This window comes from Clinocottus analis, unplaced genomic scaffold (assembly GCF_023055335.1).
Source record: "Clinocottus analis isolate CAN_PGR_092001 unplaced genomic scaffold, fCliAna1.0.p SCAF_5, whole genome shotgun sequence".
NCBI lineage: Eukaryota > Metazoa > Chordata > Actinopteri > Perciformes > Cottidae > Clinocottus > Clinocottus analis.
In genome coordinates, this window is record NW_027176207.1 from 15,041,552 (window position 1) to 15,055,804 (window position 14,253).

Here is a 14,253-nt window from a genome sequence, read left to right on the forward strand (position 1 = left end):
TCACTCAGAGGTTTTTAAATAGCCTGCAGTGTACTTATATACTTACATACTTACCTGGTGAAACAGCCACACAAAAAACAACCTCTAAACAAACTTACGCAGTACTTATGGGAAAGTCTCTCTATTGTTTTGGACAACATACTTTTTGTCTTATCATATCACTTTATCAGCTATTGCTATAATAAAATTGTTTACACAAAAAGCCTCGGTAACCGCAGCCAGAAAAGTTCAGCATGTCTCTTCGGAAAGATGGCTCACTCCCAGGCTCTCTGTAAATCAAAAAGTCTCCTCTTATCTTCTGATAGCTAAAACATGCAAGCAGTGCAGGCACTTGGCTAGCACACATAATTCCCATCAATTACTCCAAGAAATACTTCCGTCTCTGTAAATCGAGGGCAGCTGACAAGACACAGACAGCTCTTGGCACAATGGAGTTATGTTATGAATGACATCTGGATAACGGGAACACCTGGACTGGTTGACCCTGCTGGAGCAGAGGAGGAATGACGTTACAGAGGGATTCATGTGTACCGAGGCTCAATCTGTGTACGATGTTGACGATAAGGAATTTTGTTGTGTGTGCTTTGCCAGAATTTACAGCTGAAACACTGTCAGCGATTAAACCCATCTGCACCTGGGAAAATGAAGTTTGTTTATCCAAGATCATCTGGTGAGGTGGGGGCTCAGTGGACTGGTGTTGATGGTCTGGAGTAGGACCTTCGCCCTATTTGTCTTCTTCTCTCGCCTCGCTTTACAGGCTTTTTTTTGTTGCTAAAACCGATCAAGTTAACCAAAAAAAGATCTTGAAATACTCTGAAGTAATTTTTTTTTTTTAAAGCTGAGACAGTTTGAGTTCACAGGTTCAGTCCCAGAGCTACTGCACATCTGCAATTTCTGACCGACAGCTGTTTCTGTTTTCTCCAAAGTGCACAGCGCATAAGAAGAAATTACTTCAGGAAATCTGATTTTCAGAAAGCAGTGGTGCAGCAAGTCAGGGGTAAACAACAGAGGAAATGTATAGTTTATAAGGAAGAGAAACATTTGTTAGCAATGTCACCCACCATTCAACAGTTGCCTTTCAGCATGCAGTCAAATTCAGAGTTTCCTGTCATTTAATCACACTCATGGCTTCTACAAGCTTTGAACCACATGGAGTGACTTTACAATTAGTATCCACCTGAAGACTGGATTCATGCACGCATGAGAATCTGGTTTGGCTGACTTATTCTCTTGAGAATACTGCAATCGTGTGCAGTAAAATAATCATTGCTAGTGAATTTAGAGTGACATTTCCCCCTCGGTGCCATGTGAAAGATGACCTGAAAGGAGCTAATGTCATGTCAACCAAGTTCCACTAGAGGCCAATAAAGCAACCGTGCTGATGTGACGCTAAAAGTTTCCAGTGAAACCAAACACGGTGTCAGTTGGTGCAACATGTCTTCCAGGTGGGGTGACCTTCACTTCCTGTTCCAACTGCACGGAAAAACACTGCTGACACGTATAATTAACCGCCACCAGTCAATCATCTCAATTCCTGCATGCACACACACGCACACACACGTGTCTCCTGTGTGTTAAATTTAGCATGGCTAAAAGTACGTCTCATGTCAGTAACTGAATATCGTGGTCAGCTCAGCTTCCTCTCTGTGGCCGAGGACTGCTTGGATCCTTACTTTTCTGAGTCCTCCACACACCAGACACACTACAAAATACATCACATGAAAGAGTGCTTTTGTTTACTAAAATCCCGCTGTGACAAATATCTGAAATATCGCCTGCTTTTAGTTGATATCAATAAGCTTATTCGCGAGATTGTGGCATACCATAACATTAAAAGCAAAACTATAATGGTATGTGATTTTCACAGGGAGGTTATTAGCATGTAATAAATAGCTTAACACACAAATGAACTTTTTCCAGTTTAATTCCAAACATTTTCTGAGCCAGATATTGAAATCCTTCTATAAAATAATCAATCCACTTCCACTACAATGACGATATACATAAAAAGAATGACTCCTTCAATATTTCACTATTGGGTCAAAGCAAAAGAAATCTCTGCTCTGTATAATGCATTCCTTGTTCTTCACAGGGCAGGGTTTCCAAATTACTTTTGGCAATACGATCATTTTTTATTCATTGAAAACCAATCATTGGGTGCCAATGACTAAGATAGGGAGTCTAATTGCACATCTGAATGGAGTGACAGACTATCATCTTATTCCATCCCCATAACCACGTCCTTGAGCAGGGCATCGCTCTCCAGCATGTCAAAGAAGCTCTGCTTTGCCTCTCTGCTGACATGCATGTATTACATGCAAGGAAACAACACTCCTGATTACTGGGTGTGTAAGCACGGACAATTTTTACTTATGTGAGAGAAAGAAATTCTCTTGGGAAACCTGCCCCCCTGATCTTCTGTGTATCCTCAACCTTTTCAGGCCTTGAACCACAACAAAAGCTAATAATATTAGACTGAAAACAGAATTAACTGAATTATACACTATTTTCCAATGGAATGACACGTCAGTCAAAAGGGTTAAAAGTACATTAAACTGGTACTTGAATTATATTATATTATTTCACACTGAGTAAATCAACCCATAACACCAAAATGTCCCACTGAGTCTTGGCCTGAGAACCATGACATCATCTGATAGAAGACTGGTTAAAGAAAAACACAAACAGGACTGCCCCCTGGTGGCTAACAGGAGAACAGCTCATGCTGCTGCCACCAACAGGCAGTAAAACAGAAAATAAGGCATTCATTTATACATCACACACGTCATAACTGCAAATAGCACTTGACAGTTCACCACTAACAACTGATGGGTTTTACGGCATTTCACTATTTTACACCGAAGGGGGACAATAGTTGTATTGTTCAAATCATGTCAAGCAGAGGGAAAACATGTTCTTTACTCCCGTTGTGATTGGATAAAACCAGATAGTATGTTTCACTGAAAAGGGGAAAAATATTATGTTGAAAACTGATGGATCGTGAGCTCAGTAGATGAAGAGGACTCGGGTGCGGGGCAGGGTGGAGAAGGTGTCGGCCATCTTGCGAATTCTGGCATAGTTGATGAATCCTCGCAGGAAGAGCAAAAAGCCTGGAGAGCAGCAAAAAAAAAGGGAAAGTGAGACAACTGGAAATGCCATAAAGGGTGACCACTCCCTTATAATTAGCCATTTAATGTATTGCTAATATCTAAATATTGATCATGATAATAAAAATGTGAATTTATGGTTGGGGAAAAACTTGTTCTCCTCCCACTTTGCACCTCTATGTGCTGTGTAGTCAATAACAGGATAATAATTAGGGCCGACAATCCTGCTGTAACTATTCTGTAAAATATTTGACACCGAAAACGCTGCTCCAGTGGAGCTCCACTGAGCAAAAATGTGTCAAAAGCAGGACAAAAACATTCGATTCCCTATTTGAAGCATTCTAATTCAGAGGTTGGCTACTTACCCAACACCAGGAACACCCACCACAGCCAGTACTGTCCATCAAAGTAACCAGGGAAGTATGTGGAGAACTACAAACCAAACAGAGAAGACAGAGGCGACTGGTTACAAAACATATGGTCTCAAGGCAGCGCTCCTCAAGAGAACTTTGAGGAAATAGTGCAGCACCAACAAGGCAACCACTACAGCAACAACATTAAAATACCAGAGTTGTTCATGCGTAAAAAAAACAACACATTCTATGGGTGGTGTGCGAGTGTTGGGGGGGTCCTTGACCTTACCCTGACTATGAGGATCCATTTGATTAGGGAGAGGCCAAAGCCTGAGATAGCTCCATAGCGGCCAGCTGCTGAGGTGGTCAGACAGAAAGACAGGAAGAAACCGATCCAGTTGAACAGGAATGCCACTGGACAGAGGATGACGGAGAAGAGAAAAAAGTGTTAGACATGTCTGCAAATTCAAAAACTGGGAGAAGATGGGAAATTCACTTATTTGCATCTCAAAAAAAGATAAGATGTAATTTCTGCACAAATTTAGGAACACGAGAGCTGAAGACAAAAGATAATAGGTGGAGAGAAGAGAACCTAACGGACGAGTAGGTTGAGAAACTAACTGAAAAAGGTGAGCATGAAGATGCCATCATTTCCTATTCTCAGCTGATCCGCGTCTTCGAAGTCGTCTCTGGTCACAAAGTCTTCATCCTGCAGAGGGGCAAAAAGAAAAGAGAGTGGAGTTATATAAGCATTCAAACGACTTCACCATAGCCAGGCAGTCGCAGAGCTTTCAAGGACTTTACTCTACTTATTTGAAACTATTTCCAGTCTACAAAACCAATGGTTTGGGGTTTTATTTTAACAAAATTCACAATGCTGTATTCAAAACTTGTACAAGTACAAAGCAGTGGCTGAGATCAAAGTGAATTAGGACTAAGCACGGGCAAGCACATGAGTGGAGACCAAGCTTGGCTCAAAACAGAATAAACACAACACAAACAACCAAGAGACCAATGAAACCACCACAACACCGCAAGCCCATTTAATTACCATCAGTGTCACATTATCGAAAAGGTCTGGAGTCAGTTACATTCAACTCGGGACATCAGGAGGACCAGTGGATGTTGTATATCTATCAACTAAGCACTAGCTAGCACTCTAAATACACAGACACACAAGAAGGGTGAGGAAGTGAATACATCAAACAAGTGCATCTGCGCCCTCACACTCTTCCTCTCAGCATACACTCTCCTCCCACTCCTCCCAGTTACCTCCAGTGAACTGCGAATTACTTCGTCAAAAGTCTCCAGGCGTTCCCTGTGCTGCTGCTGCTGAGCACAAGGCAGCGTGTGGCAGAGAAACACAACACTGGCAAATCAAAACAGGGTGGCCTCATACGCAGTCAAGTGCAAAGCTTTACAGTGACCTCTAGAGGTCAGAAATGAGCTGCCGGAAACGTCGTCTTCTTTTTTAAAAACAGAAAGTCATTTTGTATAGTTCCTGATTTGATAAGATGGATGACTCAAGAGATTCAAGAGACATTTGTGGTAAAGCCTGCACATTCAAGGTTAGATTACCGGTGTTCTTTTCAAAGAATCCCTTGGGCATTAAATGCAAGTTAATGGCATCCTGTAGGAGATAGCCCTTTGTAAATGAAAGACAGCTACACAATAACTGGAAAAGAAAAGGTTCCAGAAAACCAATGCTTTATTAAAAAAACATGGATATTTCCCAACACAATCATATCACAAAAGATCAAGAAACTCTTAACGCACCGGATATCAAAAAGACTATACTACCAAAAATTATTAAATTGATTTTCAAGATGCAATCTGTAATAAAAGGTTTTTGGCTTTGTTTTTTTCATAGCATGTGGTTGCAGCCATGGAAAACTACACCATCAAAACATCAATGGCTTGAAAGCAAATTGAAAATGGACATTTCACTGCTTATTTCAAGTCTGGATATCATAACAATGTTGAGTGCCACTGGAAAAATTAGATTTAATGACATCACAGGTACAATACCTGTCCTAACATGTCATGCCAACCCTGCATCAGTACAGAAAATGTTAAAAGTCTGAAGCTCCCTTTGCGTTTCAAATGCTGCGCCAATATTTACTCAAATTTTACTTGGAACAAACCCGGGTGCAAAGTGCACAGAGGGAGGTAGTTTAGGGGGAACAGGAGATTGAGGCATTGACAGAAAATGGTTACCGGCTGTGAGCACTTGAGAGGCACAGACTGTGGTCATTATGTGCAAAGGTATTGGTGAATGTTACTTAATTGAAGTGGTAATAAATGTTTTTCTTCATTTTTATGAAACTTTTACTGTTCAAACCAGCAACAATTGTTCATGTCAGAAAAAGAGAAACAGACACAATCAGTACCAAGGACCAAAGTTTTCCATTGCAGGGTGTGAAACACTTCCTGTCTTGCTGACAACACAGGAAGTGTTTGGGCACAAGGCACTACAGTGTGTGTGTCAGTGTGCATAGTGAATGCGAACGCAAGCAAAGAAGAAGAAAAAAAAAAAGAAATGAGATACTCACTCTCCCAGTTACCAGGGGAACAGTAGTCTCAGTCTTGGTTCTTTCTGCTTCATCATAGGAAGGCAGCGTGGTCGCTACGTTGTATGAAGGAGGCTTGGGGAAAGCCCCGTCTTCCTTGTAGTCAAAGTAGGCTGGAAGAAGAAACGGCACAGTTTAACAAACAAAGGACGATGTTTTTACGAATGCAAAGTAATTCATACTGCATTGCGTGTTTACAAGCACATTTAAAAAAAGGATTTCTGAACTACAATTCCCTACTAATCCTCACTGACTTTTAAGATTACAATAAAAGTGCTGCTAATGCGATCAAGATAAATCTCGACTGTGTTTGACAGCCCGATAGTGTTAAAATAAGTGGGACAGTATGGGTAATAAAGAGGGTTAAACATGTCCGAGTCAACTATTACATCCCACAAAGAGGCCTACTGAAAAGTCAATATCAAGTTCTTCCAGCTGAACTTGTATTTAAATCATATCAATAATTTAAGCCTGTCAGTTTCATAGCTTTGAGTTAAGACCTCCAGTATTTGGATCAAGAAAAGCTTGTGAGAAATAAAACAGGCAAAATTTTAGAAGGCTACAGCTGTTACATTTACCTAAATGTTGATCAAATGCTTATCTGACACACTCAAATAATAATAGGATCGGGACCTGTGTGTTGTGGTTACCTTTCAATGTATTTATCCTTTTGGTGCGGTATATTGCAATTATAAAGATAGACATATTAAGGCCCCATACATTGCCTTTGTGTTTTTTCTTGAATAGCCCACAGCTATTTATTATTCACTCGCTCAAGATATCTTTAGAAAAGGGCTGTGTTTCCTATGTGCCACCACTGCAAAGTACTGAAGCACCAGGGAAACATCTGGATGAGTCATGGCCTTACCGGCATTGTCCACTGTGATGCTGCTGTACGGGGGTGGAGCGTCAGCTGCTACCTCTGGACTCTCTTCTGGGTCCACCTCGTTGGTCAGCTGCGAGAGAAGGAATAACCACATCCTGATTTATTTAACAGGCTTACATGAATGTTCGTGGAGGCAAACACCGGGAGCTCTGTCACTGTCACCGTTGTTTGCACAGTTAGCTCTGCAAGCTAATGATCAGAGGAGAAGAATGGAAACTGGTTCCACATAAAAAAAAAAGTTTTCCAAGCATGTATAATGTTAAAAAGAGGAAATGAGCAATAGCATGTTGCTCATTTCTCCTTATTCCTCTCTTTTACAAAATAGGACACACGTGAGGGATCAAACACAGCCCATTCTGACTCTTGATTCAGCTAAATTTTAAAACCACACCAAATTTGATCATCAGCCCAGAAAGACCACGGAAATAGTGTTGAATAATAAGTAGTCAAGTCAGCAACACTGGTTTAGCACAAGGCCATCTTTGACTAAAGAAATTCAAAGAAATTCTGGTTTAACAGACCAAATAAACTCTTAGTCGATGAACACTCTTTATCTCTCATGGTTCCCTAGTTTCATATCATTAAGGAACTGTAAATCCCCATACATTTATAAGATCAGATCTGAACATGCAAATATACAAAATAAAATAAATCTCCAGCAATGCTTCAATATTTGGAGGACAAACAACATGAATGCCTATTGAGGGATTATTTATTTGTGATCTAAATGTTGCAATTTTCTTTTTTTTAAACTGACTATATAGGTCAACAAACATCTATTTGGGTAACGTTAACTGTCACTCTCTCGCAATGTATGCATTAATTAAGTAGGCTACTGAATAAAACATTTCATCCTTAAATGACTTAAGTTATAGCCAGCAAATGACTGATCACTGCCATCGATCCCAGGAGCAGACATACCATAATAAGGAGGACCGTCTGCCCCATAACACCTCGCTCAGCAGGTTACCCAGCAGACTTCGCGGTTAAGTTCGACGACCACTGAACACACCCACTTGGTGTGGGTCACGTGCCAGACCCCAAACATTAACGCGAGCGCACACGGAGACGTCTAGAAGCGTGAATTGGAAGTTGAAACGCTAACTAACTACAACATAACTCAATCACAATCCGAGGCACACAAAAAAATGAAAATGAAAACACAGGCGCTCGTGTCGCGTTGGCTTTCACGAAGGCGGAAACGTGAAGCGTTGAGCTCACGCGCACTGCCATCTTCGCCCCTGGAAAGGACAAAATTAAATCGCAACCAAAAGAAAAATCGACGACACTCGCAAAGACCTCGTCCCTTTCGGGATGGTGTCACCGTCGACACACTTGGGACAGTGTATCGACGTCACCATGTTTAATATTGTAAAGCTGACGTTAACACGTGATGCTTAACCTAAATCTTTAACGCGTTAGCTATTAGTAACGGATAAAGTGTTTTCATACCTGCTGATATCTGCCGCTCGGTTCGGCCATTCCGGTTTGAACGGCTGGGAAACGGCAACGGAAAGAAGGACGAGACACCAAACAACTCAATTATATAACAGTAGAAACTGTAAACTCAATCTTCGCGACAATGAAAAACCTGTTTCTCCTTCGACAGCTCGGTGGGAACATCAGGGTCAAGTTACAGTGTTGTTGGCGTAAAACACAGGGCTTCCGGTTGTCTTATTTTTTTAGATGAAGTCCAGAATAAAACCGATAAATGGTTTTAAAAAAAGATGAATCTTTTTTGAAGTACTAGAAATCTTACATCGGTACTAGTTTGTCTATTCACTCATTTTTTTTTATTGTGAATGAATGTTGGCATTGTTGGTGTAGTGTGGGCATTTTGGATGTTTTTATTCTGAAATCCCAACCTTCTTTGACATTCTCGCTAACTTGATAAAGGTCTTTCTCGCCAATCGATTGACGTCATTGGCCACAACAAACCCTTTACCGCCCCCATTTGGAACAAAGGGAAACAACTTTATCATTAACAAGTTACTGACAGGATTAGCTCGTAAAATGTTAATGGTTAGTAAAAGTTATCCATCATACGTGGATGTACTTAGTCCTGCACTCAAACGTGTACTGAAGTAAAAGTACATGAATTTTAGCATTAAAAAAAACAACAAAGAATCAAAAGATAAAACACTCAATTTGTAAAATACAAACTATAATGTTACTATTATTGGCGTATTTATGTGTTCATCCCTTTAATATTGCAGCTGGTAATTGTGGGGCTTAGTATCATTGAATTTATTAGACACAGAGAGAAAGAGGGATACATGTTATACATTTTTATAAGTTAGAGTAATTAGCATGTGACTTATATAATGTATGTCTTACTGTTTAGGACACTCTCAGAATAGGCATCACTGTGATAGGAAAACAAAATGCAACTTGGTCTTGTAAGGTTTTATTATATCTTTATCTCAGATAAAAAGACAACAACAATACCTTTGATACTTTGTATGCAAGCTCAAGTGTTGGAGAAGTTATATCTCAGATACATTTCTAGTCAAGTTACTAGGTAGGTTTTCTGTACTTGAGGAGCACAGGGTAAGTGGTGCCAATGTGCTTTTGGTTGTAGTGGTGGCAAACAATCTCTACATCATAGAAACTGAACTGGACATTGACGCGCTCGTTGGGTGAGGTGAGGAAACAGAGAGTGTAGAGGGCGAACTCAAACTCGGGACTGACACCGATGAAGATGCTGCCCTTTGGCTTTATACCTTCCTTCCAGCTGAATTGTAGGGCCAGGATGTGTTTGTTCTCGTCGGGCTGCATTGAGAGAGAGAGAGAAAGAAATAGAGAGAGAGAAATGGCAGGTGATGAAAGAGTCACATTAAAGATGATGCAGTCCCCTGGGTTTAGTGCTCCATATAAACACTTTGGCATGCAATGTGTTACGTGATAATTGGAAACTGGGGAAGAGATTAGTGAAAAATGTGAAAATAGGACTTGAAAACAAGGTACTGTTGGAAAACTACTAGAGACTCCTTCCCATGTTTAAATATAAAATGGGCTAAAGTCCTGAAAAACGCTCAGTAATTTGCATTAGTCTCAGGTTCGTAGAAGATGAAATACAGAGAGCTGAGCAGAACAAGAGAGGGTTAAATGTGGTCATAGCAGGATGTGAGGTTTCTCATCACTGTGCAAGAATAATGATGTGAGCACCAGATGATAGCAAGGCTGCAAAGAGTGCAAGTCAACTTGGGGGAGGAGACGAGGTGAGAAAGAACGAGCAATTTGTCAGATGTACGATACCATACAGATACAGTAGTCGCTAAACATTAATAAATTTCCCATTAAGGTCCAACTTAAAGGTAACAATGAAAGCCATACCTGGGGGGAATTTGCATTGACGCTGTAGCCTTTGTAATCAATGTGTCCCAGCTTCTCTTGCAGGTAGAGCTGGATCCAGTTGTGAAAGCCAATGACGGTCCTCCCTCCTCTCGTCTCTCCGACAAACACGTGTTCGAATCCAGAGGAGTCAGGCCTAGTGGGGGACAGAAGTATGCTGATGTATTAGAGGCTTTCCACTCAATATTGTCTAACGGGGTTTTCTCACTTGTTCCACGCAGAAGAACAGTTTTGAAAGCTTTCATCAGCTCATGGTTATGCCGCAAGCTCAGTTTCATTTAAAGGGAGACGGAGCATTATAACTCTGCATTTAGCAGCTTGGCATCTTTTACAACAAGTGAATGGCATTCACATTTGTGCCCTTTGGACAAAACGTGGTTCTTAGCTGTTTCCTTCCTGAACATGCAGCAGTTTTTGCATTTTCAGTAGTTCGCAGCGATGCTGACTGGATGTGTGAGACAGAGCCCGTTTCTCACAGTAACAAGGGTTACCACCATAGTGCCAGATTCCACCAGTGAAAATATATTTAGGCGCTGTGCCAGATTTCACCCACTTGCTGGATCCTCTCCTCGCGTAAAGTTCAAACCAGATCCTGTACAGCTGCTCCTTGAATTGGGTATCGTCCTTTGGAGAGAGTTTCTTCTCCACCAGGTATTTATGAGCTAACTGCAAACAAACAAGAATTTACTATGAAATGTTTTAACCACGCGGGCACAGGGCTCAGTGTCACCTCACTCAGTCCACCACTTTGGTCCAGACTGAAATGTCTCAACAACTGTTTAATGGATCGCCAGTCAATTTTCTGTAGATGATGATTCCCACACAATCAATCTTACTAACTTGCATGACCACCTCTGTCATTAAAAGTGAAAATTTAATAATAATGTTGATACTGTATTATATGAATATAAACAGGCTCCAACTCTTAATTAGTTCTCTTTCATTTTGTAGTAGAAAATATTGTTATATTTATGAGGCACAGCAAGAGGGGAGAGTTTATTTCCAAATGTCCCCACAGGTACCTTCATAGTGGGAGTCTGAATGATGGAGTCCAGGAATTTGTGGTTCTCCGCCACCTCCTCAGGGGTTACAATCTCTGGCTCGCCAGTGTCACTCACATAGTTATCCAACAGAGAGATGAAGGCTGTTGAGACGAAACACAGACACTCTTCAAAATGGGATTTTGTTCGGACTGGGTAATGAATATAATGACAATTATGGAAGCTGAATCCAGAAACCATGAGCTCAGTATAGTGTAGACGGGAAAGGTCTCAATACAGTGTGTCTACTTGGATACATTTGGCCTGTAAAAAAAAAAAGAAACAGCTCAAGTAACCGGTGGAAGAGCAGGGACACAGGTTGCTACAGACCATGGGAAATCCTGCAGCTGCCTCAGAGTGAACTCTGAAAACCAACTGTTACATAATTCTCCAATAACTCTCCATACGGCTTTGTGTGAGGACAACATGATGCACAACACAAATCTGTGAAAAAATCCCGAGAAAAGAATTGCCGGATTGAAGCATTCTTCAGCAGTTATCATGCGTAGGAAGATTTAAAGAAGCCAGTTGTTACAGAGGGAGAGTTTCTGCACCCAGTGGAAGTGAACTCTGCATGCGCTGTGGTTACACAACACGGTTCGTCATAAGGAGATTATGAGTAGATGAAGCTTTACTCTGAAGGGAGGCGAGGAGGAGGCTCGTATCAAACTGGCAAACGTTGCGGCGGAAAGGACTGTGTGAAGAGATTGAGTCAATTCAAACATTTTGTGTGAGACAGAGAAAGACAATTCACTTTTGATGCCCCTTACCTAAAAAAGTCTCCTTTTTGAAAATGTTTTCGTCGACAAACGAAAACAGAGGATGCCCTGCTCCGTCATTGTTGTCGCTGAAAGGCATGCTGTCAGCTTTGCCCTGCAGCAGGAAGAGAACCACTCAAACTTAATAGTTGGACTCATGCAAATATGTATGGCACATCTCAGATGCTTTTTTTGTTTGTTTTTGCTTGTTTTTATACATTGTGCAGGCCGTCAGAACTACTTTTTTTTTAAAAAGTAAAACAAATATGTAGGTGATACAGAAAAGATGCTACATAAAACCACTTAACCAAATATAGATATTAAAATGTTCTGAGTTCAAGACCACATTCCCCACAATCCTCATTAGTCCCTGTCACATGTTCTTGGGTTTTCTCTTTTCATGCTGAAGTTAGAAAGCATACACAAAGTGATCTATACTTTTATATAGTTTGGGTATAATTATGTGTGTGTGTGTGTGTGTGTGTGTGTGTGTGTGTGTGTGTGTGTGTGTGTGTGTGTGTGTGTGTGTGTGTATATATATACATACATATTAATGTCTAAGCTGTGAGCCATGATTAATGAAGGGAGCTGCCTCATTGCTTAGAGTGTGTGTTATGTGCGGTGCACCTGCAGAGAGATCCTGTAGTCTGTTCCAGGCTTCAGTCTGTTGGTGTCATTGTCCCACAGCTCCTGCGCGATGGCCGACAGCTCTCTGTCACTCTCAATCATGATGGTCCCGCTCGGTGGTGTTCTCGGTCCTGCCGTAGATGGTCTGGTCCCAGTATCCTGTACGGGAGAGTTAATGGAGTTGGGCAAAAGTCAGAAATGAGTACACCATGCACAAGGTGTACTGTTGCTTAATTATGTCACATCGCACTGATCTAAAAGCCAAAGTATTAAGGTTGGCAGATTCCAGAAAATATTCAGGAAGAACATGTGTGTGAGGTGTGGGATTTGAATTTTGAGAAAGAGTCTCATTTTAGTTTTGTCGTATCATGATTTACTCTAGGGATGATGTTCCTAAAATATTCTGGTGCCACAGCAATTTATCAAAGAATTGGAAATGCTGTTTGATTTTGACGTGTTCAGGCCTGGAAAAGACAGCAAGGTATAATATTGACTTAGTGTTTATGTTTTAACCAAAATTATTCTGGCCAAACACACTTGTTTAGCATGAGACAATAATACGACTTAATTTATTCAGTCATATTGAACTAACCCTTGCTAAAGATGGCTTTGTCGGCACTTCATGGGGATTTTCATTTTTAGAATTAGAATCTAATAATAGAAAGTCATCATATCAACAAATCAGACAAATTGATAGGTAGTTTTAAACATAATCATCATAGCATAGTTCAAAAGGCCGTCATCAGGTGAATGTGTCGTCAGACACAGCTTATCCATCCAGCTCAACATCACCACTGCATTCCACAAAAACACGTCCGACAATGGAACACTCATTCCCGCCACCGAGCTCCGGGACCTTCATCACCGCCGTCCGAGCGCCGTCGGCCACCACACATCAGAGATCCACTCACCTTTTTTTTTTCTTCCCCCCCTCTGGTTCTCGTCCTGCTGTTTCTGATTCAGAAAGGAAGGAAAGTGATTTGAGGGTCTCTCAGTGTTGGCCAGGTGCTGCTGCTGCTGCTTGTGGTTTCCTGAGAGCTTGTGTCTTTATGGGCATAGTGACAGTTCAGTCAGTCAGTGTATGCTGAAAGACAAGCAGGGGCTGGATGGGGGGCACGGTGCAGGGCATGGGACAGGACAGGAGAGAGGGGCCATTTAAAAAGGTTGTCCCCTGTCAGCAACTCTAGCCAAAGGGATTATACCATGTTGTCGTCTCTTTTCAATCTCAGGCTAAAACGTGGGCTCTTTGTTTCTTTAGTGTTTCATTGTTCCTCTTGCTGTCCCAGTATACCCTCTGGATTACAGGCTAAATGTGGGTCATGTTTCAGGTAACAAGGTGTTGTAAAAAAAAGTGTACTCAAAGCACTACACATGGCTTATTTTGTAATCGAACAGAAAATACACAATTGTGTTACCGTTTCTGATTTTGCAGTTTCGTTGTTGAGCTTCACGCTGAATACTGAAAAGAAACTCAGATCAATCCGTTGGAACGTCTGAGTGGCTTTTCTGAACTAAAGCACATATTAGAAAAGCCTTGCATCGGGTTTCAAATGTTCTC

The 14,253-nt window shown here is 41.2% G+C and overlaps 2 protein-coding genes across 4 annotated transcripts; both read right to left on the reverse strand.

Annotated features, from left to right (window-relative positions):
* Positions 1-1,906: 1,906 nt before the first annotated feature.
* LOC137802887 (NEDD4 family-interacting protein 1-like) lies at positions 1,907-8,559 on the reverse strand. Of its 3 annotated transcripts, none has more exons than XM_068601058.1 (8): positions 8,369-8,559; positions 6,899-6,986; positions 6,013-6,143; positions 4,733-4,789; positions 4,082-4,169; positions 3,750-3,874; positions 3,473-3,539; positions 1,907-3,110 (listed from the first exon to the last, which is right to left on the reverse strand). In XM_068601058.1, exons 1-8 carry the CDS (start codon positions 8,396-8,398, stop codon positions 3,007-3,009), a joined length of 690 nt encoding a protein of 229 aa, XP_068457159.1. In that variant the 5' UTR covers positions 8,399-8,559; the 3' UTR covers positions 1,907-3,006. The 3 variants fall into 3 exon arrangements, with proteins under 3 accessions (XP_068457159.1, XP_068457158.1, XP_068457160.1); XM_068601057.1 differs by having other exon boundaries at positions 4,733-4,792; XM_068601059.1 differs by lacking the exon at positions 4,733-4,789 and having other exon boundaries at positions 8,369-8,558.
* An 874-nt stretch (positions 8,560-9,433) lies between these two features.
* endou2 (endonuclease, polyU-specific 2) lies at positions 9,434-13,648 on the reverse strand. Its single transcript, XM_068601255.1, has 7 exons — positions 13,607-13,648; positions 12,696-12,854; positions 12,081-12,183; positions 11,293-11,414; positions 10,824-10,936; positions 10,253-10,406; positions 9,434-9,688 (listed from the first exon to the last, which is right to left on the reverse strand). The coding sequence occupies exons 2-7, from the start codon at positions 12,795-12,797 to the stop codon at positions 9,434-9,436; spliced, it is 849 nt and encodes a 282-aa protein (XP_068457356.1). The 5' UTR covers positions 12,798-12,854; positions 13,607-13,648.
* Between the last annotated feature and the right edge of the window lie 605 nt (positions 13,649-14,253).

Bases quoted from the DNA above. Each gene is read 5' to 3' on its own strand.
- LOC137802887 (XM_068601057.1), bottom strand. From the start codon at position 8,398: ATGGCCGAACCGAGCGGCAGATATCAGCAG. The intron at 6,144-6,898 runs GTAAGGCCATGA...TTCTTCTTCCAG, and splicing joins CATCACAGTGGACAATGCCG to CCTACTTTGACTACAAGGAA. The intron at 3,875-4,081 runs GTTAGTTTCTCA...TCCTCTGTCCAG, and splicing joins CTTCATGCTCACCTTTTTCA to TGGCATTCCTGTTCAACTGG.
- endou2 (XM_068601255.1), bottom strand. From the start codon at position 12,797: ATGATTGAGAGTGACAGAGAGCTGTCGGCCATCGCGCAGGAGCTGTGG. The intron at 12,184-12,695 runs GTGCACCGCACA...TTCCTGCTGCAG, and splicing joins ACTACAGGATCTCTCTGCAG to GGCAAAGCTGACAGCATGCC. The intron at 10,407-10,823 runs GTGGGTGAAATC...GTCCCCCACTAG, and splicing joins GCGAGGAGAGGATCCAGCAA to GCCTGACTCCTCTGGATTCG.